At 60.9% G+C, this 23,083-nt stretch overlaps 1 protein-coding gene across 1 annotated transcript; it reads left to right on the top strand.

The window, feature by feature from the left end:
* The first annotated feature begins 1,183 nt into the window (after positions 1-1,183).
* ARHGAP44 (Rho GTPase activating protein 44) lies at positions 1,184-23,030 on the top strand. The gene is made up of 11 exons (XM_059828379.1): positions 1,184-1,236; positions 13,971-14,010; positions 16,745-16,849; positions 16,940-17,016; positions 17,941-18,052; positions 18,974-19,050; positions 19,872-19,989; positions 21,477-21,545; positions 21,622-21,703; positions 22,555-22,682; positions 22,815-23,030. The coding sequence occupies exons 1-11, from the start codon at positions 1,184-1,186 to the stop codon at positions 23,028-23,030; spliced, it is 1,077 nt and encodes a 358-aa protein (XP_059684362.1).
* The last annotated feature ends 53 nt before the right edge of the window (positions 23,031-23,083 follow it).

Here is a 23,083-nt window from a genome sequence, read left to right as displayed (position 1 = left end):
CTGAGGGATGCTGGGGGGATGCTGAGGCCATGCCAAGGGATGCTGAGGGATGCCAGGGGGTGCTGGGGGGATGCTGAGGCCATGCCAAGGGATGCTGAGGGATGCCGTGGGATGCTGGGGGAATGCTGAGGCCATGTCAAGGGATGCTGAGGGATGCTGGGGGGATGCTGAGGCCATGCCAAGGGATGCTGAGGGATGCCAGGGGGTGCTGGGGGGATGCTGAGGCCATGCCAAGGGATGCTGAGGGATGCCGTGGGATGCTGGGGGAATGCTGAGGCCATGCCAAGGGATGCTGAGGGATGCCAGGGGATGCTGGGGGGATGCTGAGGCCATGCCAAGGGATGCTGAGGGATGCCAGGGGGTGCTGGGGGGATGCTGAGGCCATGCCAAGGGATGCTGAGGGATGCCGTGGGATGCTGGGGGAATGCTGAGGCCATGTCAAGGGATGCTGAGGGATGCTGAGGGATGCTGGGGGGATGCTGAGGCCATGCCAAGGGATGCTGAGGGATGCCGTGGGATGCTGGGGGAATGCTGAGGCCATGTCAAGGGATGCTGAGGGATGCTGAGGGATGCTGGGGGGATGCTGAGGCCATGCCAAGGGATGCTGAGGGATGCTGGGGGGATGCTGAGGCCATGCCAAGGGATGCTGAGGGATGCCGAGGGATGCCGTGGGATGCTGGGGGAATGCTGAGGCCATGTCAAGGGATGCTGAGGGATGCCAGGGGATGCTGGGGGGATGCTGAGGCCATGCCAAGGGATGCTGAGGGATGCTGAGGAATGCTGAGGGATGCTGGGGGGATGCTGAGGCCATGCCAAGGGATGCCAGGGGGTGCTGGGGGGATGCTGGGGCATGCCAGAGGCATGCCGGAGGGATGCCCGGGGCCAGGCCCGCTCCAAGGCCCCCCACCTCCCCGGCAGAGCCCGCCGGGGCGGGCGGCCCCGGACTACATTTCCCATCGCCGCCGCGGCCGGGGGCGGTGCGGGGCGGTGCGGCGCGGAGCGGAGCGGAGCGGAGCGGGGGGCGCGGAGCGCGGCGGGGCCCGCGCAGGCGGAGGCGCGGAGCCGCGCAGGGGCGGCGGGCCCGCTCGGCTCGGCCCGGCTCGGCTCGGCCCGGCGGGGATGCGGGAGGGGCGGCCCGCGGCCCCCCGCTGCCCGCCCGAGGGGCGCCCGCGCCGCCGCCACCATGAAGAAGCAATTCAACCGCATGCGCCAGCTCGCCAACCAGACTGTGGGCAGGTAGGGACGGGGCCGGGCCCTGCCCGCCCCGCAGCCCCCATCCGCCCCACTGCCCGCCCCACTGCCCCCCCCTGCCCGCCCCGCGCCTGCCCCACCGCCCCGGTCCAGCGCCCTGCCTGCGTCCTGCCCGCTGCGCTCACCCTGCCCGCCCCACTGCCCACTCCCACACCCTGCCTGTGGCCTGCCTGCCCCACTGCCCCTGACCCCTGCCTGCCCCACTGCCCCTGCTCCCTGCCCGCTCCCTGCCTGCCCCACTGCCCGCCCCACTGCCCCTGCTCCCTGCCTGCCCCACTGCCCCTGCTCCCTGCCCGCTCCCTGCCTGCCCCACTGCCCGCCCCACTGCTCCTGCTCCCTGCCCGCCCCACTGCCCCTGCTCCCTGCCTGCTCCCTGCCTGCCCCTCTACCCCCATCCCACACTACCTGCAGCCTGCCTGCCCCACTGCCCCTGACCCCTGCCTGATCCCTGCCTGCCCTACTGCCCTGATCCTGCACCCCACCTGTGTCCTGCCTGCCCCACTGCCACTCCACAGTGCCCACTCCCTGCCTGCCCCACTACCCCTGCTCCCTGCCCACTCCCTGCCCGCCCCACTGCCCAATCCCACACCCTACCTGTGGCCTGCCTGCCCCATTGCCCCTGATCCCTGCCTGCTCCCTGCCTGCCCCACTGCCCCTGCTCCCTGCCTGCTCCCTGCCTGCCCCACTGCCCTGATCCTGCACCCCACCTGTGTCCTGCCTGCCCCACTGCCACTCCACAGTGCCCACTCCCTGCCTGCCCCACTGCCCCTGATCCCTGCCTGCCCCACTGCCCCTGATCCCTGCCTGTTCCCTGCCCGCTCCTCTGCCCCCATCCCACACTACCTGCAGCCTGCCTGCCCCACTGCCCCTGATCCCTGCCTGCCCCATTGCCCCTGATCCCTGCCTGATCCCTGCCTGCCCCACTGCCCCTGCTCCCTGCCCGCTCCCTGCCTGCCCCACTGCCCGCCCTACTGCCCCTGCTCCCTGCCCGCCCCACTGCCCCCATCCCACACTACCTGCTCCCTGCCTGCCCCACTGCCCCTGATCCCTGCCTGCTCCCTGCCCGCCCCACTGCCCCTGCTCCCTGCCCATTCCAGGCAGGGGCCTGCCCCACTGCCACTCCACAGTGCTCACTCCCTACCTGCCCCACTGCCCCTGCTCTCTACCTGCTCCCTGCCCGCCCCTCTGCCCCCATCCCACACTACCTGCTCCCTGCCTGCCCCACTGCCCCTGCTCCCTGCCTGCCCCACTGCCCCTGCTCCCTGCCTGCTCCCTGCCTGCCCCACTGCCCTGATCCTGCACCCCACTTGTGTACTGCCTGCCCCACTGCCACTCCACAGTGCCCACTCCCTGCCTGCCCCACTGCCCCTGCTCCCTGCCTGCTCCCTTGCCTGAGCCCTGCCTGCCCCACTGCCCCTAATCCCACACCTTGCCTGCTCCCTGCCTGTGCTCTGCCACCCCACAGCCCCTGAATGCTGCCTGGTCCTCTGCCTGCCCCACTGCCCCTGATCCTGCCCCTTGTCTGCACCCTGCCTGCCCCACTGCCCGTGCTCCCTGCCCGTACCCTGCCTGCTCCCTGCCCTCTTCCTATTGCCCCTGTGTCTGCCCGCACTCTGCCCACCCTTCTGCCCCTGCTCCCCGGCTTGCAACCTGCCTGCCCCACTGCCTGCCCCACTGCCTGTGCTCCCTCAGCCTTTCTGTTCCCTGCATGCCCCAGCCCTGCTGCCTGCTCCCTGCCTGCTCCCTGCCTGCACCCTGCCCACCCCTCTGCCCCCACCCTGCCCCACAGCCTGCTCCCTGCCTGCTCCCCACCTGCCCCACTGCCCCAGTGCCCACACCTCGCCTCCTCCCTGCCTGCTCCCTGCCTGCACCCTGCCTGCCTGTTAACCCCCGCTTGTCCCCCTGCACGCACCCTGCCCCGCTGCCCCCCTTGCCCCTGCCCCACACCTGCCCCCTTTATCCCCTGCTTCCCTGCCTGCCCCTGCCCTCACCCCGCCTGCCCCACTGCCCCTGCCCACCCCGTGTCCCAGGGCTGGGCCGCAGGGACACCCGCTGTCCGGGCACCCCAGCCCTGATGCTGTGGGTGCCCCACTGGCCTGATCCCCCAGCACCCATGGGTGTCCCCAGCTGGCTGTGGGGCAGGGGAGTGGGCAGGGGGCTGGGGGGCACATCGGGGTGCGGGTGGAGGGGCCGTGCCCACGGGGATGCCCGTGTGTGCCGATGCACGGCCAGGCCTGGGGTTTGGCGGTGGCTGTTGTGTAATTCCTGGCGATATTGCAGCTGGGGGGGAATTTATTTATTTTTTCCTTCCCAGCGCAGCGCTGGGGCACCGGCACTGGCACCGGCACGGCTGGGGCTTCGGGCTCGGCATCCCCTCCCGGAGCCGAGGGCTTGGACTTCCACTGGCATCCTCCATGTGCCCCCTCGCTGCGTCCCCCATGGCAATGGGGGACGCTCCGCCAGCTCTGGGTCCTCGGCCGGGCTGGGGGTGGCCGGTGGCGGCCGCTCCTGCCTCGGCCGCGGTGCTGCGGCACGGCCCCGGCACACGGGCGCGGGGTTGGGAAGGGCGCAGGGCACCCACCGGCTCGGGGCTGTGGCGGCTGTGCGGGAGCACGGTGCGGGAATGGTGTGCGGGAGCGCGGCGCTTGAATGCGGTGGCAGGGACACGGTGCAAGAATGTGGTGCGGGAACGCGGTTTGGGAGCGTGCTCCAGGAATCTGGTGCGGGAATGTGGCGCGGGAGCGAGCGCAGTGTGGGAATGCAGTGCGGGAATGGTGTGCAGCAGCGCGGTGCGGGAACGTGGTGGCAGGAACATGGTGCGGGAATGCGGTTTGGAGCGTGCTACAGGAATCCGGTGTGGCAATCCGGTACAGGAGTGCGGTATGGGAATGCAGTGTGGGAACGCGGTACGGGAGCACGCTGCAAGAACGTGGTGTGGGAGCGTGGTGTGGGAACGTGGTGTGGGAGCGTGGTGTGGGAACGTGGTGTGGGAGCGTGGTGTGGGAACGTAGTGTGGGAGCATGGTGCAGGAAAGCGGTGCAGGAATGTGGTGCAGGAACGTGGTGCGGGAGCACGGTGCAGGAGCATGGTGCGGGAGCGATACAGGGAACACGGTACAGGGAGCGCGGTGTGGGAACACGGTGCGGGAGCGCTGGGAGACGGGTGCTTGCCTCCCTTGGGGGAGCGGCAGGAGGAGGCTGTTTTGGGGACAGAGCATCTGCTTTTCTCCTTGCGTCTGCGCTGGGCAGGGTTTGCTCTCCGGACGCACCGAGGAGGTTTGACATGTCTCCCACCCACGGCTGGGGTCTGCAGGGGAGGGGTGTCCCCAGGTCCCGCCACCACCGCGTGGGAGACGCGAGCCGGGCACTGCCCGCACGCCCAGCTTCAAAATGGTGCCGCTGACAAGGCGAGCATCCTCCTTCCCACATCCCCCGGCAGTGTGGGGCCATGCCGGGCTCCTGCAGCGCCCGACTCGCAGCCTGGGGAGCGGGGACGGCGGCCGTGGGGCTGGGAGCCGCTAAACCCCTAATCCTCTTAGGGGCTGGCTGCGACGCCGGCTCGTGACGGGCAGCTGGGAGGCTCCGTCGGTACCCCGGCACGACTGCTGCCTGCAGAGCTGCCTGTGCTGCCAGGCTCTTCGGGCTGGGTTTAATGGGGGGGGGTGAGTATGTGGCCCCCTCTTTGCTCAGCGCTGGGACGGGGCGGCTGGAGCCTCTGCAGGGCTCGGCGGGAGCTCGGGGACCATCCTCTTCCTCGGTCCGTCTCTGTTGGTCCCCGTCTGGAGCGCGGGTTGATGTTTTATCCCTCTTCCCCACTGCAGCACCCTGGGCAGCCCTCCGCAGCTGGCTGGAAATAGGGAATAACACAGGGAAATAGGGAATGACACATGGAAATAGGAAATAACACATGGAAATAGGGAATAATAAATGGCAATGAGGAATAATAAATGGAAATTAGGAATAATAAATGACAATGAGGAATTATAATAGAAACCTGGTGTTTTGTCTCCTCTGGGAGAGGCTCGCCGGGGTTACGTGTGCCATACCCCTCTGGGGTCTGAGGGGTGTCCCCTTCTGCTCGTCACCAAACCCCAGTGGGCCACCATCACCCTGCGGTGCCAGTGCCATCGAGTCCAGGGCTGGGGACCGCCGGGCTGGATGCTGCCTCAGGGCTGGGGTCTGCGCTGCACGGGGAGGTTGTCCCTCTGGGGGAGACGGTGGCATTGGGGACAGTTTGCATGTAGCGGTGGCAGTGGTGGCATTCAGCTGGTGTCACTCCTCCCAGCAGCACCTGGCCCAGAAGATCCTGTCCCTGCAGGGGTGGCTGCGCTCCCCCCACCAACACGGGGTGCTGGGCCGGGGCTGTGTCCCACAGGACGCGGGGGACAGCGGTGACATCTCCCCAGCCACCCCGCCGGGTGTGCGGAGGGAGGCACAGTGGGGGGTCCCAGCCCCCGGTTGGCTTTTCCTGCTTTTGGTGATGTGGTTTCCGTAAAAAAAAAAGGAAGAAAAAAAAAAAAGGGAAGAAAAAAGGCAGCCAAAGGGAAAAACGCCATCGGTGGGTCTGCCGGCAGCTGCCCCAAGGGCCCGGGCAGGGGACAGACCGGGGACCGGCAGGAGCAGCCCTTCGTCCCCATGAGGTGGCCGTAGCTGGCGCTCGTGCGGGGGGAGCGTGTGGCTGTCTGCAGCCGAGGGTCGGGGTTCATGTTAGGATCGGGGTCAAGGTTAGGGTCAGGATTGGAGTTAAGGTTAGTGCTGAGGTCAGGATAAGGGTTAGGGGCAGGGTTAGGGGCAGGGTTAGGGGCAGGGTTAGGGGCAGGGTCAAGAGCAAGGACAGGTAAGGATGCTGAGTGCGTTTCCTTACCGTTCCAAATCGGGTCCTCGGCACCGTTCCGGGGCTGCCGCATTCCTTTGCTGCTCCCCTTGCGACGCTGGGGGCGAGCGGGGACCGGCACCCCCCTGGGGGGAGCAGCAGCACCCGGGGTGCCCGGTCCGTGAGTGCGACGGGACCAACGGGAGCAGACCACGCTCTGCTGGGCCCTGAGCACGTCACTTATTTTATTTTATTTATTTATTTTATTGGCTTTGTTTATTTTATTCAGGTCATTTCACTAAATAGAAAGAACTGGGGACGCTCACCCCAGCCCAGACCCACACTTGGTCCCCGACTTTCAGGAGAATTACTGCACCCAGTCTGTAAGGGGCCATAATATTTATCTCCACGGCGTGGAGAAAGGGAAGAGAAATCAATAAGTGGCTGTAAAACATTTTGAAGATGCTCTCTGCAAAGCGCTTTTATTTTTTAGTTCTATTTATTTACCCGTTTCATCGGCGGCTGAGCCGGCGGGAGCTCGCACCCTCGCCTCAAGGTCGCGGGACGATGGGTACGAGCGTGCCTCGGCGCTCGCTCCGGCGGCCGAAACAGCCCCATGAATTTTCCAGAATTGGCTTAATGTGTTTTTTTTTTTTTTCCATCGGGAATAAAACGGGCGCTTGCAGCCACGTGCGGAATGGCACGGCTGGGTTCCCAAAAGGCACGGCAGGCGATGGGGGAAACACCGGCGACGATGGTGTCAGCTTGGGGAGTTGTTTTTTTCCTCCTGGTCCTTTCTGAGCATCCCAAGATGTATCCCCCATCCCGGGGGACAGCGGTGGCCTTTTGGGCTGGACATCACTTTGGTGGCTCTCGGGGCAGATGCTTTTCCAAGCACCAGGACGTCTGCACGTAAATATAAAGCCTTTAAACACCCAGGTTTTATTCTCTGTGCAGCAAGAATATTCTGCAAGAAATAAGGACATTTTATTCTGCGTGTAAGAAATAAGGACAGGGGGAATAAAAGCACCACCCAGGATTTTTCCGATGGGATTTGCAGGAGGGAACAACGCACTTTAAATAGCTGGGTTCCACGTCTGCACGTTAGGGTGCCGGTGGCTCGCCATCAGCAGACCCCCACGGGCTTTTGGCTTTGCCGAGCGACGCCGCGCCCCTGGGATGGTGCCGGCAGCATCCCCGCAGCCCTGGGGATATTTTTATCCTCCTCGCAAGGCGGCAGCGCTGACAAACTGCAATATTCATGGAGTGGGCTGAAGGTTTCATCCCCACAGCCAGCAGCCTCAGGACCCTGATTTTCATATCAGGACCAAAGCGTGGTCAGGATGCGACCCTGGGTGGGGGTTTTCCACTGCCGGGGATGCGCTGGGAGCGAGGAGCAAAGGGCCCCGTGCATCCCGTGCCGAAGGGATGCTGACTCAGAGAGCTCGCGGCTGGGAAAGGGGCGGGAGATGAGGAAAAGAGGCTTTTCTGCCTTTAAAATCTGTCCCCCATTTTGCTTTGATTCCTTTGGTTTTCCCGGCGGTGGGCGGAAGGACGGAGGACAGCTGGACCAGCCTTCCCCACTCATTTCATCCCTCTTTTCCAGCCTGGCTCAGCCAAAGGCGGGCGAGCTGCCGAGGGCTGAGCCCTGGCACCGTGCCCGCTGGGTGGGCATCGCTGCCCTTAGCTGCGGGTTTGGGATATGGGACCGTCACTCCGGGTCACCCGCTGGGGCAGGACGAGCCCGGGATGCTCTGGGGGAGGCGCCGGCGGGGCCGTCTCACCACGTCTCACTGGATGTTGCAGCTCAGAGTCGTCTCCCTGGGGGATTTGAGCAGCGATTTGAGGATATAAATATTTGATGTTTCGCTTCTTGCCTGCTAAAAAGGCACCGGGAAAAATCCGCAGCTCCGTTTGGCCTCAGCCGGATCCTGGTTACGAGCCGTCGGGCTGCGTGTCCCTGGGGATGCGGTGGCGAGGAGTGCTCAGACAGCGGTGGAAGCCGGGGACGGCGCGGTCCTTGGACCAGCATCCAGCCTGGACCGCAATGCCCGGCGCTTCCAGGGGTTGCCTGGATGAGACCCGAGGGGCTTTCTCCTCCCTCCGGCACACGCGAAGGATGCTCACCGCCTTATCCGAGTTGAACCTCGCCTTACCGACCACACCTCACCAACCTCACCTCTGAGCTTTGGGGGCTCGAGGACCTCGAATTTTCCCGCGGGTACCCACCCCCAGGCACATGCGGCGGCACCGGATGGAGATGCGGGCAGGACCGGGATGGAGCCGGGCACCGTCCCCGAGCGGGATGGCCAGGCAGACCCATCTGTGGGAGTTAACGCTCCCGGCACGGGATGGCCTTGGCCAGGTCTTCGTGCCTCCCTCTGCCTGCGCTCGGCTGCGAGGCTATTTTTAGGCTGGAACAAACAGAAATCAGGGAAACTGGCTGGTGTCAGTAATTAAACAGTGATGAAATATTTAGGGGCATACTGCAGTGAGGGGCTGGCCAGGGAGTGGGGTGAGAGGGATATTTCGAGGAGGAGGTGTGGGCAAGGGGGTCCTCGGGGCATCGTGGACACGCTCTGCCTCCGGAGACGCATCCTCGCTCCTGCCCGGCCCCATGCCGGGTGAAGCTGCCCGCCAGCCAGGCACGATGGTTTTCCCATTCAGAGAGAATACTGCTGCAAAATCCCTGTCGTGATTTGAGTTTTGCTGGCTCAGGGTCAAATCTGAGGCTGGGGGCTCCTTGTCTTGGGTGGTTTGAGCATCAGAGGGGGGATGGTGGTGGGGACACGGGGCGGGCGCTGGGGATGGATGCTCCAGCCAGATGGAGATGTCTGGCACTGGGAGATGCTCCAGGGAAGTGCCAGCTTTGCTGTAACTCCCCAGGTCAAGGCACTGGAAGCTCATGTGGTATTTATTTGGAAATCAACTTAATTTGCTTGATTGGTGTTGATTTCTGCTGGCAGCAATTAGTTTTTTGCAGAAGCGAACGCCCAACCAAATTGTAGCTGCATCCCCCGCTCGTTTGCTTTTAACTCTCCATATTAATTGTCCCTTTTCTCCCAGCTCTTTGCAGGGATGTGAGTGTCTGGGTGCTGACTGAGGTTGAGGACTGCCTTGATTTGTGTTGAGAAAAACAACTCCAGGGTGGAAATCTGGAGGGGAAGGGGAGGAGTGAGCTTTTACTTGCCTAAAGGAAAGATGAAGGAAAGCGTTGAAAACCGGTAGTCCCGGCTGCCTCGCCAAGGGATGCTCCCGCAGGGTGTGTCTAACTCGTAAGGCATGAGGTTTTGGGGGATTAGGGACCAGCCTGGGAAACTGGGGGGGCCCTGCACCCCTCTTCTGGGTGCTGTTGTTTGCTGAGGTCACCTTGCTTGAGCAAAAACCACCGTCTCTGGGGGAGGTCGTGTCCCTGCAGCGCAGGAGCCCTGGCTGCATCTGCCTTGCGAGATGTGGGGATGGAAATACCCGCGTAAAAATGAATGGGTGAAAAGAATTGCCCAGAGCTGATACTGGTTTAAACTGGTGCATAGAGAAGATGTTTTGCTGGTGCCACCTGTGCTCTGATGGTTGGGCCGTGGGATGCTCCAGCCACCGAATAGCCCCTTCCCAGGGCTTTGCTGCGCATGTCAGACCCCTGAGCATCGTTTGTGGGTCCGGGGTTATGGGGTAAGCACAGATGGGCCCTGAGCCCTGCCAGGGCGCAAGGAAGCGGGGGCTGATGTAGCCCCCCAGCTGCCACAGGACATGGGTCCCTCTGCCCGGCCAGTGTCAGGGCCCTGGCACCCCCAGGAATTCCTTCAGGTACCATAGCGATTTGGGAAGGTGATGGGTCTGTGCAGGCGGGCGCTCGGCTGCCTCCCGCGCGTGGCTGGAGCAGCACAGGCAGGGAGCAGGTCCCGGGGTCCCCTGGGCTCGGGGCGGCCGTCACCGCTACGGCAGAGGCTGAACTCAGGGGTCTGTGCAACCCTCGGGCAGCTTCATCCCCGCTCGGCTCTGGCTGCTCATGTGGAGCCAGCAACAGGGCAAGGAGGGGGGCTGGGGTGGACTGGGGGTGCTGGGGAGGAACTGGGGGGTCCCAGGAGGGGCTGGGGGATGCAAGGAGGGGCTCGGGATGGACTGGGGAATGCCAGGAAGGGCTGGGGGCGTACTGGGGATAGACTGGGGGGGTGCTGGGGAGGAACTGGGGGATGCTGGGGATGGGCTGGGGTGTGCCTGGAGGGGCTGGGGGATGCCAGGAGGAGCTGGGGGATTCCTTGGATGGGAGCAAGATGCCAGGCTGGAACAGGGAGAGCATCTCTGCTGGAGCCAGACACGTTTCCCAGCATTGGTCGCATCCAAAGTGGTTCTTCTTGACGCTGTTCATGGGTTTCTGTAGGGTTGCGGTTTCGGAAGCACCTTTGTAGTTTAAGCTCCAAAGTTGCACGTGGTCTGAACAAAGCGCTTGAGAGCAAAGGGGAGCTCGTGCTCCTGGACCCCGGGGCGGGGGGTTTGGCGAGCGGCTCTCCCTGGGGATGGGAAGCCAAGGCAAGGGGGCGAGGGGGGGACACGGGGACCCACAAGCATCCTTGACTGGGATGCTGACTGGAGCACAATATGGGGAGGGAGAAGAAAGCACAAACCAAAAAGCTTTGTTGAAGAGGAAGGGCTGAGCGGAGATGCCGAGGGCTGAACCCGCTGAGGATGCTTTGCCAAGATCCTTGGAGAGATGCTGCCATCCTGCCTCCAGAAAAGGCAGCGGAATATTTCTCCATCCCCGCTGGGTGCCCCAGGGAAATCCCTGGGTACCAGGGAGGGGGCACTGGGGTCTCCTCAAGCATCTCTGAGTGCTGGCAATGGCTCAGCACCCAAAAAACACCCCCCAGGCAGGACGGAGCCTGGCGTGTGCAGGAGAGCCTCCATCTCCCCGGCTGCTCCCTGGCAGGGTGTGCGTTTTGCTGCCAAGCATCACTCGCTGCAGGTTCGCACGGTGGCTCATAAACCCATATAAGCTCCTGTAAAACCGTATTAACTTTAGGCTGAGACTTCAGAAACATACAGGTTATAACGGGATTTTTCCTGGTGGCGTTAGCAGCCCGGAGCTGTAATGCAGCGCGATGTCAGTGGAGTAGGACGATGTTATTTTTTAGTCTTTACACGTAAAATGGCCATGCGGAGCGGCTTGGGCTGGGCTTTCTGTGGGTTTGGAGGCGCCGCTCGGTTCTCGCGCTCCTCTATATAATTTGCAGGTTCTGAAGTGCTGCCGGCGGGAGCGAGTACAGAGACAAGGGGAATTATTTGTATTTTTTTGGTGCATTCTGGAAAACTAACAAGGAGCTTTAGGAGGGGTGGCAGGACATCAGCAGAGCCACGTTGTCAGCAGAACTGTGCATATGTACAGGAGCAGCATCCGTCCCGCTTGCAGCTGCTAAACTGCATTCAGTGGAGCTGCAGCCAGGTTGCTGCAATGGTGGCTGCTGGTGGCATCACCCGTAGGGCCCAGGTGCCCGGAGGCAGGAGACTTGTCCCCAGCTTTGGCTTTTCAAAAACACCCCGTGGTGGCTTCTGGGGCCACATTTTACCCCATTCTGCAAGGCAAGGCGTGGGAGCAGGGTGATGCTTGGCTCCAGATGCCGGCGCTTGGCGCTGGCAGGACGTGGTACCCAGCCGCTGCAGCCCTGCCACATGCCTGTGCCATCACTGGTGGCCGCAGCGTGTCCCCGAGGTCACGCAGAGACCCCCATCCCCATCGCAAACCGGAGGGGAGGAGAAAGCATCCCGGCTCCCGCAGATGCCAAAACCAAGCGGGGAAACCCGTGCTCCGGCGGCGTGCCCATCGCTCTGCCGCATCCCTGGGCAGCTGTGTCGAGAGGCTCCAACAGCCTCTTTGCTTATTCCTATCCATAAAACGCTGCAGCCTTTTTTCCCCGCTTTTTAAAACCAAATTAATCGCTGGCAGGCTCCCCAACCTGCTTAAGCATCCCGGGATGTGGCAGGGCTGGCGCGGGTGTCTGTGCCGGGGCTGTGGCTGGAAGATGCTCTCCGATAAAGCCACTGAGGTTTCTCATGCTGAGGCTATGCTTAAAAGCAGAACAAGGCCAGATTCTTGTTATCCTGTTGGAAACGTCGTTTTCTGCTTCCCGAATGCACGTCAGAGCGTAGCACGTGTCGGTTTGTGGCTGCTGGGAGAGAGACCTGCCGGCACGGGACCATGGGGCGCGCAAAATCCATCCGTCAGCCCGGCTGGAAGAGGAGAAAACGCACTAAAACCATCCCTGTTGGGGGAGTATTTTCCCGATGGTGCAAGGACAGGAGGGTCGTCTTTCTCCCCCAGCCTGTTTTTAAGGTTCGGAAGTGATTTCCGGGGTGCAGAGCGAGCGGCAGGGATGTGCGCCGGCGGTGTCTGCACGTGGGTGCGCGACGCTCGCCTGCGTCCCTGCCACCTCCTTCTCCTTCGGGATGCTAAAAATATCCTGAGCCGGGGCGGGGAAGCGGGGACGGCTGTCGTGTCGGTGCCTGTGGATATTTGCTGCTTTCTTCCCCTGTTTGTGCGAATTCTGTGGCGTTTCCAACCCTGTCCGTAAGTGACGGGGAAGGCAATTTGCAGAAGAGGAGGAGAACCTCAGCAGCCCTTCCTCCCGGGCGGCCAGCGCATCGCTTCTGTTTCATGTAGAAGATATAATGCGTTCATCTAAATCCCTTTTTTAAAAATAAAAAACTAAAATAAATAGGGTGGTGGGTTTTTTTTCATTTTTAAAACCAACTTAAATCAGACGCTGGGACAACTTTCATACACAAACCAGATTTAAGGCAGTTAATTTATACTTTTTCACAGTCTTCGGACGTGGTGTATTTGCAGATGAGTCCGTAGACCAAACCCTGCCCTGACTGGCGCCGCTGCCGTGCCGGGCTGGCTCGCTCTTTGAACCTTGCTCTGCCCATGCTTATTCCTTATTTATTTCCACTCTTTCAATACTTCCCTCAGTCTCTCAAAGCTGAGAAACCAGCTTGGATAGCAGAAAGCAACCAGGGCTCAGGCAATAGAGGTATTTTTTTAAGAAGGATGAGAGCACCGAGCTTTCGTTGTTTGTTAATGAACCTTTAGGGACTAATTGGCTAAATCACAACGCCGCCCAAGCACATCTTGATGGAGGTCATTTTTCAAAGAGACGTGATGCGCTAAAGTTGTAAAAAAACCCCTAAGAAAATGAATAAATGATCCGGAGTGCGATGGTTTAAATAAGCGTGAGCCGATCTGGTGAGGAGCGGCCGCAGGGGCTTCGCGGGCAGGGATGCTGCGGGTCCGCGCGTGGCCGAGGAGGGTCTTGCAGCGGGTTTGTGTCTCCTTCTGCATCCCCAGCGCTCCTCGCTAGCAAAGACAACGAATGACACGAGCTCTGGAGCGGTAAATCCGGCTCCGATGAGCAGCGGGGAGGGTTACGGCGAAGCCCCGGGCAGCAGCTGCCGCTGCAGATTCAGTCGGCTGCGTCGGACTGAAGAGGCTCAGTCGCGCGGACGGGTTGTGTCCTTGAAATCCGCCGTGCTGAGGGTGTGCCAGAGCCCGGCACGGCCCGGGGAGCTGCTTTTGTGCGTAGACACACTGCCTCCCTGTGCAGCACTGCCTGCATCCTCCTGGAATTTAGCATCCCTGTTTTGCTGGGGATAATGGAAAAATTAAGGGGGAGATTGGGGGGGACCCTAAATTGGCCTAGGACGCGGCACGCTCACAGTGAGCCATGAAGATGCTCCAACCTGTGCTTATTTGGGAGATGAAGCAATGGCTGGTGCGACCGGAGAACCTTAAATCACCGGCTGCATCCCAATGGAAAAGCATGTTCAGCCATGCCCGGTACCGCGGCATGCAGCCCCGGCGCTGCCACGTGTGCCAGACTCTTCGCCAACGCTTTATGTTCTTTCTTGTCTTGCAGGGCTGAGAAGACGGAGGTTTTGAGTGAAGATCTCCTGCAGGTGAGGTCCTCTGCAGCTGGCCCAACCCGTGCCCAGGTGCCCACCCGTGGGTGCTGGATGCGGCAGCAGCTCCGTGCCGGTCGGTGCCGCGGTGTCCGGCGGTGATGAGACAGGCTGGGAGGAGGCGGAGGGGGTTGGGAGTGTGGGAAGCGGCATCGCCTCCCTTCCGTGCGCCCTCCCAGCCCTTTCCCAGCCTGGTTTTCAGGTCAGCTGGAATCGGATCCGGTCTCACCTCTGCCGCGATGGCAACCGGAGATGGTCGGCAGGATTGCGGGCACCTGCGTCTCCCCTCTCTGCTGCCAAACTTGCCCTGGGGACAGGCCATGTGACAGCAGGGGACAGTCCCCAAAGCTGATGGGTTGGGCGACTTCAGCAGAACAGCCCGAGCCAAAAACCTCACAGGGTGCCTTGGAGCATCCATCGGCTGTGGTGCTCGGGTCACGGTCTCTCGGGGACATCTCTTGGTGCTTTTTGCTCCAGGAGCAGGGCTTCCTGCAGGCCCGGGGGAGGGAGGCGGCTGAGAAAGTGCCAGCAAAGGGACGTGAATCCATGGATCCATCATGGAATTCATGAGGTTTCTAACTCGCGTTCTCTAAACCATCACTCGTAACTCGGGCAGTGATGAGCAAAACGGCTGCCCAGCGCCGGTGCGGGTGCTCACCCCTCCTCCTCCATCGCGGCGCGGGCATCCCCCGGCCTCAGCCAGTCCGGCTGCTGTTGGAGCCGCTTCAGAACCTGGTTTGGGGGTAAGCTGATGTATTTACACCTTCCAGCTTGGCAATTTGGTCTGTGCCATTGCTATCACGTAGCGGATTCTGCAGAAACAGCGAGACAACCGGTGTGCAAGGATGCTGGTGGCAGCGACCTGCAGGTGACCGTGGCTGCAGAGTGACCTTTAGCTCTTTCTGGCCACCGTGTCCTGCCTACATGTTGCCCTCGCTTGGACCTAATGACACCGCTCCTTGCACACATCAGGCTTTCGCAAGAGCCGCGTGCTAGCCAAAAAAGTGAGCAGGGTTTGAGTGAGCCGTCACTAAAGGGGTAAGGCGAAACCGCGCTGGAAGAGGGTGAAATGAAGCTCTGTTTGCAAAGGTCCCAGCCGGGTGCCGAGGGCGGCCGCCCCACCTCTGTTAATCCCTCCCACGTCTTGCTGCTTTGCCAGGGATTTAGCAGCCGTTTCCACCGTGGCTGGGACCAGCCCGACTCGTACAGGGCGAGTATGAGGTTGGTCTCCAGTTGCACCAGCACCGGTGAGAAACGGCTGGTGGAAGCAGCCGCGGGGGCTCCCGGGGCGTTGCTGGGTTTGTTGGCTGTTTGGCAGCGCCATCCTCGTGTAATGCACCCCTGCGAGTCAGTCTCCAGCCTTTGGGATTTGGGTTTTTTTTTTCTTTCTTCTCCACCAGCACTGGTGGCCGGGATGGGCAGGATGCAGCGGTGAGGTGCCCCGCGGTCCCCAGGGATGGGCACCGTCAGTAGGATGGAGCAAAGGGGAGCTGAGCGCTCCCTGCCACCAACAGCCAGAGGGAACATCAATAATGAACTTTTTTTCTTTCTATTTTAATTTTTTGCCGTTTCTCCTTGCACGCTCTGAGGTCTCCATGGCCCCTCGGCACTGAGAGCCGGACCCTGCTCTTACAGCCGTCCGGTTACGTCCCGGCGCTAGTCGGCATCTGCCAACTGGCTTCGGCAGCGCTGCACGGGGGATTTTTACACCTTTTGGAGAGGTGGATAATTTTGCAGAGAGGGTGGTTGGTGCTGCCTTGTCTGGGTGTCTCCCGAAGAGTCAGTCGTGTTCGCGGGGGGTCTGTCTCCAGGGGTGGTGGGGAGCCCAAAGCCTTTCAGGTGTCGTATACGATTGCCTCCGGTTCAGCTCATCTATATGGGTGAGCACCCATATATGTGCCCTTCTGAACATCATACCCCTTCCTTGCAACATATACAGACACATGTGTGTATATATATATATATAAAAAATAATATATATAATATATATCATTATATATAATATAAAAATAATACTTATATATAAAAATAATAGATCTCCATGATGCCTGGCTGAGGCAGAGCATCCTCTGCCGTCCCTGCGGTGGCTCCCACGTGATGCCTCTTGCATCAAGGACTTGCACACTGGAGAAGCTCAGCACATCTCCCACTTCCCCCAGACGGGGAGTATTTCTTTTTTTCCAGATTATTTCCCAAGATTTTCAGCTTTAGGGAATATTTCTTTTCTCCAGGCTACTTCTCAAGATTTTGAGATTTCTGTGTTTCCCCTGAGCCTCTCAGCTTCGGTTTATGGCGGACCTTGTTTGCCTGTGTTTAATGACTCATCTCGCTGAGGGTTGGGATGAACTTCTCAATTTAATCACGGCAGAGGCAAATAAGGCCATTTGTGGCCCTGAGTTGGAGCTGCGGCCGGTTTGGTTTGTGGCAGGGCTCGGCTGGGGACAGACACCTCCTGCCCTCGCCCGGAGACACAACGGCTTTGGAGGGTGGTCTGGATCTGGCCCTCAGCCTTGCTCGAGGGAGAAAAGATGGGGCAGCCTCAGCCTGGAGAAACCTTCTCCTGCTTAAAGCATCCCCGCCCTGGGAAGGAACTGGGCTCTGGGGCTGTTGCATCCAATGCAGCAGCAATTAAAATCGCTTTGATTGAAAAGCAAGAAGCCCCTTATGTCCCTGCACAGCGGGCGCGGGACTAGGCGGGATACCCCGGTGATGGGCACCGTTGCATCCGCAGGTGGAGAAGCGCCTGGAGCTGGTGAAGCAGGTCTCCCACAGCACCCACAAGAAGCTGACGGCATGTCTGCAGGGCCAGCAAGGCGTGGACGCCGACAAGCGCTCGGTGAGGCTTTGGCAGGGCCCTGAGGATGCTGGGTGGGCTGCCGGCAGCGGTGAGGCCGGCAGGGTGGGCAACGCAGCCCTCTATTCGCAGAAGAAGCTGCCGCTGACGACGCTGGCGCAGTGCTTGATGGAGGGATCGGCTGTGCTGGGTGACGACTCCCTCCTGGGGTAAGGGGGGCCCGGATCTCCCCCAGTGCTCTGCCGTTGCCGGGGTGCTGCTGGGAATTGCTGCAGTTCCTTATCTATGATGCTGGATAACAGGGGGGGTTTCACAGCGGGGTTGGAAGGGCTGGGATGCTCGTGTGATCTTGGTAGTCCAGGGGTTTCCTTTAGTCTTCTCCTCCTTGTGATGAGCTGGGGTCCTTGCAGTATACAATGTAGAATATATAAATATATCACAGAATCATTCAGGTTGGAAAAGACCTGTAAGATCATCAAGTCCAACCACCAACCCAACCCCACCATGCCCACTAAACCATGTCCCGCAGTGCCACGTCCACACATTCCTTGAACACCTCCAGTGATGGTGACTCCACCACCTCCCTGGGCAGCCTGGTCCAGTGCTTCACCACTCTCTCAGGAAAGAAATTTTTCCTAATATCCAGCCTGAACCTCCCCTGGCACAACTTGAGGCCATTTCCTCTTGTCCTGTCACTTGTCACTTGGGAGAAGAGACCAACACCCACCTCACCACAACCCCCTTTCAGGCAGCGGTAGAGAGCGATGAGGTCTCCCCTCAGCCTCCTCTTCTCCAGACTGAACACCCCCAGCTCCCTCAGCCGCTCCTCATCAGACTTGTGCTCCAGACCCCTCACCAGCTCCGTCGCCCTTCCCTTAAGAAAGTCCGTACAATTTCGGACTATGATTTGTACAATAGTTAGGGAATGAGATTTTTCCTAACACCCAGGGTGCCCGCGGTCCCCAGGCTGCCACCCTCCCTCCAGCCCTCTGCCAAGGAAGAGCTGCCCCGCACCGCTGCCGAGACCCCCAGGGGCTTTGGGGTGACCATCGCCCACTCCCATGGGCGCAGGGTGGCTGCCCGTCGCTCCCCCCCGGCTCCCGCGGTGCCCAGCCCTGCCGGTGCCCTTGCAGGAAGATGCTGCGGCTGTGCGGGGAGGCGGAGGACAAGCTGGCTCAGGAGCTTATCCACTTCGAGCTGCAGGTGGAGAGGGACGTCATCGAGCCCCTCTTCGTGCTGGCTGAGGTGAGCGGCGGGCGGGGACGTCACCGGGTCGGGGTGTCACGGTGCTGGGACACACAGCCGAAAGAAGCCTGGGGGAAAGGAGGGTTTCACCGCTTCGGTGGCGTGCTTGGTTCCTGGCCCTCCCTGCGAGAGACCTTCCGCCTTTGAGATGTTTGCTAATTGCTTTAATTGGCCGGCACTATCTGGACGTTCAGCTGGGCTGGCTGCTGGGGCGGGGGTCCTGCCGGGCTCCTTCACCCGCTCTCGCTGCTCTTCCTCTTTTCTGCCTCTCCTGAAGGCAGAGGCGTTAACACTCTTATTTCTGACCCATTCTTCCAAGCTCCAAACACACACCATTGTTGTTTGGGATGGTTTTTTTTCCTCCTCCTTTCCTTCCCCTGCTGCCAACTTTGTTTTTCTATTTTACCCAACACCTTTCCCCCCCCACACCCACCCCACTTTTATGTCTAACAAAATGTACCAGGCTTGGATCTGATTTGATTTTCCTCGGCAGAAACAGCAAGAGCTTTATCGCACTGCTGCTGTTACCAGGATGGGCGAGCAGAGCCGGACCACAGCTTTATTTTGCCAAATCCTTTGGCAAACAGTGCCCGTGCGTGGGAGGCTTTGCATTGCCATCCCCAAAAGCCCTTTTCCTGCCTTTCTCCAGCTCCCCAACGCAGGAGGCTTTGATCCCCCAAGGATGCTCCTCTAAGGGATGCGGGTTCTGCGGTCGGGGCTGGCGGGGCTGGCACAGCCCAGGTGGGGACACGGAGGAGGGACGAGCTGTGCCATCTCCCTAATGTTGTTTAAATAAGGACCTGCATCCTTATCCGCCCGGCTTGCACCAGCCCAAAGTCGCAGCATCGCGGCCAGCTGCGCCCTACCCCGGCTGCCTCTCCAGCGATGTTTATCTCCTCCTGTTCCTGTGTGTTGCTGCAGGTGGAAATCCCGAATATCCAAAAGCAGAGGAAGCACTTGGCAAAGCTCGTGCTGGACATGGACTCCTCCAGGACACGGTAGGAAGCAGCTTTAAAGCTGCTGTATAAAAAATAAAAATTCCCAAGTGGCGGCTGGCACCGGTGAGGGCACATCCCAGAGCCCTGGTACCACCACTCCCTTGGGAGAGTAAGTCTCGGCCGTGTCACCGTGTGCCTTGAAGTCAAGCTCTGCAATGAGCCAAGATTTCTGCTTTTGTCTGCAAAACCCGTAGATCCCTTTTCCTTGCCTGCCCTCTGCAGAAAAGAGTATTTTTTTCTGGCACAAATCTTTTTTTTTTCCTCTTTTCCGTATCTTGGTGAGTTCTTACGTGATGGCAAAGAGCCGGGCGCTCCTGCCGCTGTAGAGTAGCGCTGGGGTGGAGCTGGGATGACCCTTGGGATCCTCCTGTGTCCCAGACGACTGCAGTGGGACCTGGCAGGCTGCGCTTTGGGTTTTGCCTGGGGCCGTTGAGTTGGCCAAGCCCCGCACATCACAGCATGCCCTGGGGAGAGGTTTGGGAGGTGTCCGTAGTCCCCAACATCATGTCCAGGCTCTCCCCTCGCCTTTCTCTCTCCTCCCACCTGGATGAGGCTCGTTGTCCTGCTGAAAATAATTGCTTAATTAGAGCCCGGTGCGTGCAGCCGGTTGTGGGGACGGGGGATGCTTCAGGTTGGGAGTGGATGCTGCATCCCAGACTGGGCTGGGACCATCTCCGTGGTGCTCAGCCCTGGGGACCATGGTGGGCTTGGCTGAGGGGGGTCCCTGGGCTGCCTTCCAAGTCTGCTGGGATCCGGCCACCGCTCTGCGTGGGTCCCCGTCCCTCCCCGCTCCCCGTGACAGCTCTGCCCTCTCTCCGCAGGTGGCAGCAGTCCGCGAAGTCCTCGGGTTTGGCCAGCAACCTGCAGCCCTCGGGTGCCAAAGCCGATGCTCTCAGGGAGGAGATGGAGGAGGCGGCCAACAGAGTGGAGATTTGCAGGGTACCCACGGTCCTGGGGGATCGCTCCTTGCTGGGGTGGGGGGACCTTGGCGTCCCGGGCACCGTGGAAAACCTGCAGCCTCTCCTCTTACCCCATTCTTCACCCTCTTTCTAACCCCATTGCATGTGATAAACCCTCCCCGTGCCCAAACACAGCCTGGTGGCACTGGGTGATGCTCACCAGCTAAGCAGAATGTATGTCCCCAGTTCCTCTGTCCCCATCTTCCATATCCCGCTGGAGCCGGAGAGCATCTCCTTCCCAGGGGACCCATCCTGGCAGGAGCCGGCGAGCTCAGCACCAAGTACACCCAGCCCCGGCACAGAGACCTGCGGGAAGCGCCGGCACATGCCGAGCCCACATGTGCCACCCGGCCACGTCACCCCTCGCCATCCCGGGGGAGCACGACCCACCCAGCTGGTCATGTTGGGTGGGAGAAGTGTCTGAGCGGGGGGGGACGCTGCTGCCAGCGCCTTCGCCATGGGCTGCAGGATTCAGCGATGAAGCCCACAGGCAATTTTGTGTGGCTTTAAATTCCCCCGGGCAGAAGATGCAAAGGGCTGGGCAAAGCTTGCGCTGTAGGTTTTGGGCAGGTTTTGGGCAGGAGATGGAGCTGGGTGCGTGTCTCAAATCCCGGCTCTTTTCTCCAGGGGCACAGCCAGAACCCGTGTAGCCTTTAAATTCCAGTCCCAAACTCGTGCTGTCTTACAGCATCGCAGCCCCACGCACCCAGCAATTCCCAGCAAACCAGCTCAGCCAGGAGCTGCCCCCAGTATATTCACCGTACTGATGGCGGATGTAGGAACCGGGATGTGCTCGCAGTGTTTTAAAACCCTGATGGCTTTCCTCCGGTTGAGTTATCCAAGGGAATTCTCAGAAAGGAGCAATTCGGGAAGCGGCAAAGTCTATTTTGCGAGCGTGAGGACAGAGAGACGCGTGTCCTGCCGAGGGGCTCGTTGCAATTTGGAGCAAGAAGTGCCCGTCAGTCTGGTCCGCACCGAGCAGTCGGGACGCCACCCCGCGGTAGTCGAGCCGTGTGCGCTGCTTCACTGCGCAGCAATTAGCCCTGTGGTTAATGAGCCACTCGCTCGTGAGGAGCGATGCAGCGAGGTGCTGGAACGAGCAGACTTGGGGTTTAATTTGTGCCATTCAGCTCGCCGGGATGTGGAGCCTTTGGCTGACAGGTTGTTTCCAAGTAACTCTGGCTCCCGGAGAGCTCGTGGCAAGGCGCCGGCTAATCGGGGGCTCTGGAAGGAGCTGGGGGGGGCGAGGGTGGAGCTGTTTGCACTGCAGCAGAAAGCAAACCCCCACGATGCTGCCATGACCTTCAGCATCCCCAGCACATCTCGAGTGGGTGTTGCCATGTGCCACGTTGCATGTTGGCTCCTGGTGTCACCGAACCGGTCCCTCCCGGTGGCCTCTGAAAGAACCATCATGGTGGCATCAGGGCAGCACGAGTGGGATGGCGACTAATTCTCTGCTTTCTGCAGGACCAGCTCTCGGCTGACATGTACAATTTTGTGGCCAAAGAAGTAGACTATGCAAACTATTTTCAAACTGTAAGTGCCACCCATCCCCACGGGACTCCTCCGACCCGGCCGTAGGGGTGACAGCGGGTGCCGTCTCTCCCCCCAGCTGATCGAGGTGCAGGCAGAGTACCATCGGAAATCCTTAGCACTTTTGCAGAACGTCCTGCCTCAAATTAAAGCCCAGCAGGGTAAGTGCTCGTGGGGTCTGTCCCGCTCCTGCATGCAACGCCGAGGGCTCTGCATCACGCCAGAGCCGTGCGGGGCTTCACCGCGGCTATGAGCCGGCTGCGGCGTGACCCTGCGGCGTGGCGTGGTGCCGGGTTTGTGGCTGAGCATCCTGCCTTTGCTCGCCCCGTCTGCATCCCGCCCGCCCCGGCGCTGGGGAGGGCATCCCATCCCCATCCCACTTGGTTGCGGGGAGCAGGATCTGGCCAGCTTCATGGGGAGGGGGGGAATCCTGCCTGAATATCCCCATCGAGTGCAGCACCGGGGGTGGGAACCCAGCACCAAGGAAGGGGGGGGGTCTTGGGGCTTCGCTTTGCGGTGTGCAACCTCCGTAGGAGCTGGGCTGAGAGTGGGACCGAGGTCGGGGAAAGCCCCGCGCGATGGCCCCGAGAGCAGCGCATTCCCCGGGGCAGGGCTCGGGGTGCTGCCATCACTGCAGCGGGGCAGGGAGTGATTTGTATTTTTATGTTTTTCTCTTGATCCCACAAAATATTCCTGCCTCAAACTGTGATGGAAGAAGGGGGAATATATTGCAAAGGTTTGCCCGTGATTGCTCCCCCCGGAAAACGTTATCCAGCCCTTCTGAATGTCCCGTGTGATGATTGGAAAACATTTTGTTTGGATTTCATCTTTAAAAAGCACTTCCCGAGCCGCCCAGGACAGAGGTGCGGGGTCCTGTTGTTTAGCAATACCCAAACGGAATATTTTGCTGCCGGAACGCTGTGATCCAAGGGCCTTTCGGGGAGGGGATGCCGAATCTGGCACCGTCCCCGCCGTGTCCTCCCCCTCCTCTCACCCCCTCTGCCCGTCACAGAGGCGTGGATGGAGAAGCCCTCGTTCGGGAAGCCCTTGGAGGAGCACCTGGCCGTCAGCGGGCGGGAGATCGCCTTCCCCGTGGAGGCGTGCGTGACAATGCTGCTGGAGTGCGGCATGCAGGAGGAGGTGCGTCCCATGTCCTACCACCTGCGGTTGGGCAGGATGGAAGGGGACAGGGCAGGGACGAGGAACCAGGGGGCTCTGGGGTCATCCCCAGCCCCAAAGCTTGTCCGACGCTCTCCCCTGTCCTCTGCGAAGGGTCTCTTCCGAGTGGCGCCTCCAGCATGTCCTGGAGGCCTGGGGGGCTGCTGCCTGGCCCAGGGGGCAGGAGTACTCTGGCGACCCGCACGCCTCGCTGGTAGAGGCTGCCCGGGGAGGGTGCTGGCTGGCTCGGCCCAGTTCTCCAGCCTGTCCCGGTCCCTCTGGATGGCAGCACGACTCAGTGGTGCATCAGGCCACTCCTCGCCAGTGTAGTGGTGTCATCTGCCAACTTGCTGAGGGTGCATCCTGCCCCATGGTCCACGATC

Source organism: Gavia stellata, chromosome 22 (assembly GCF_030936135.1).
Source record: "Gavia stellata isolate bGavSte3 chromosome 22, bGavSte3.hap2, whole genome shotgun sequence".
Lineage (NCBI taxonomy): Eukaryota > Metazoa > Chordata > Aves > Gaviiformes > Gaviidae > Gavia > Gavia stellata.
The sequence above is the reverse complement of the archived record's forward strand: the minus strand, read 5'-3'. Positions and strand labels throughout refer to the sequence as shown.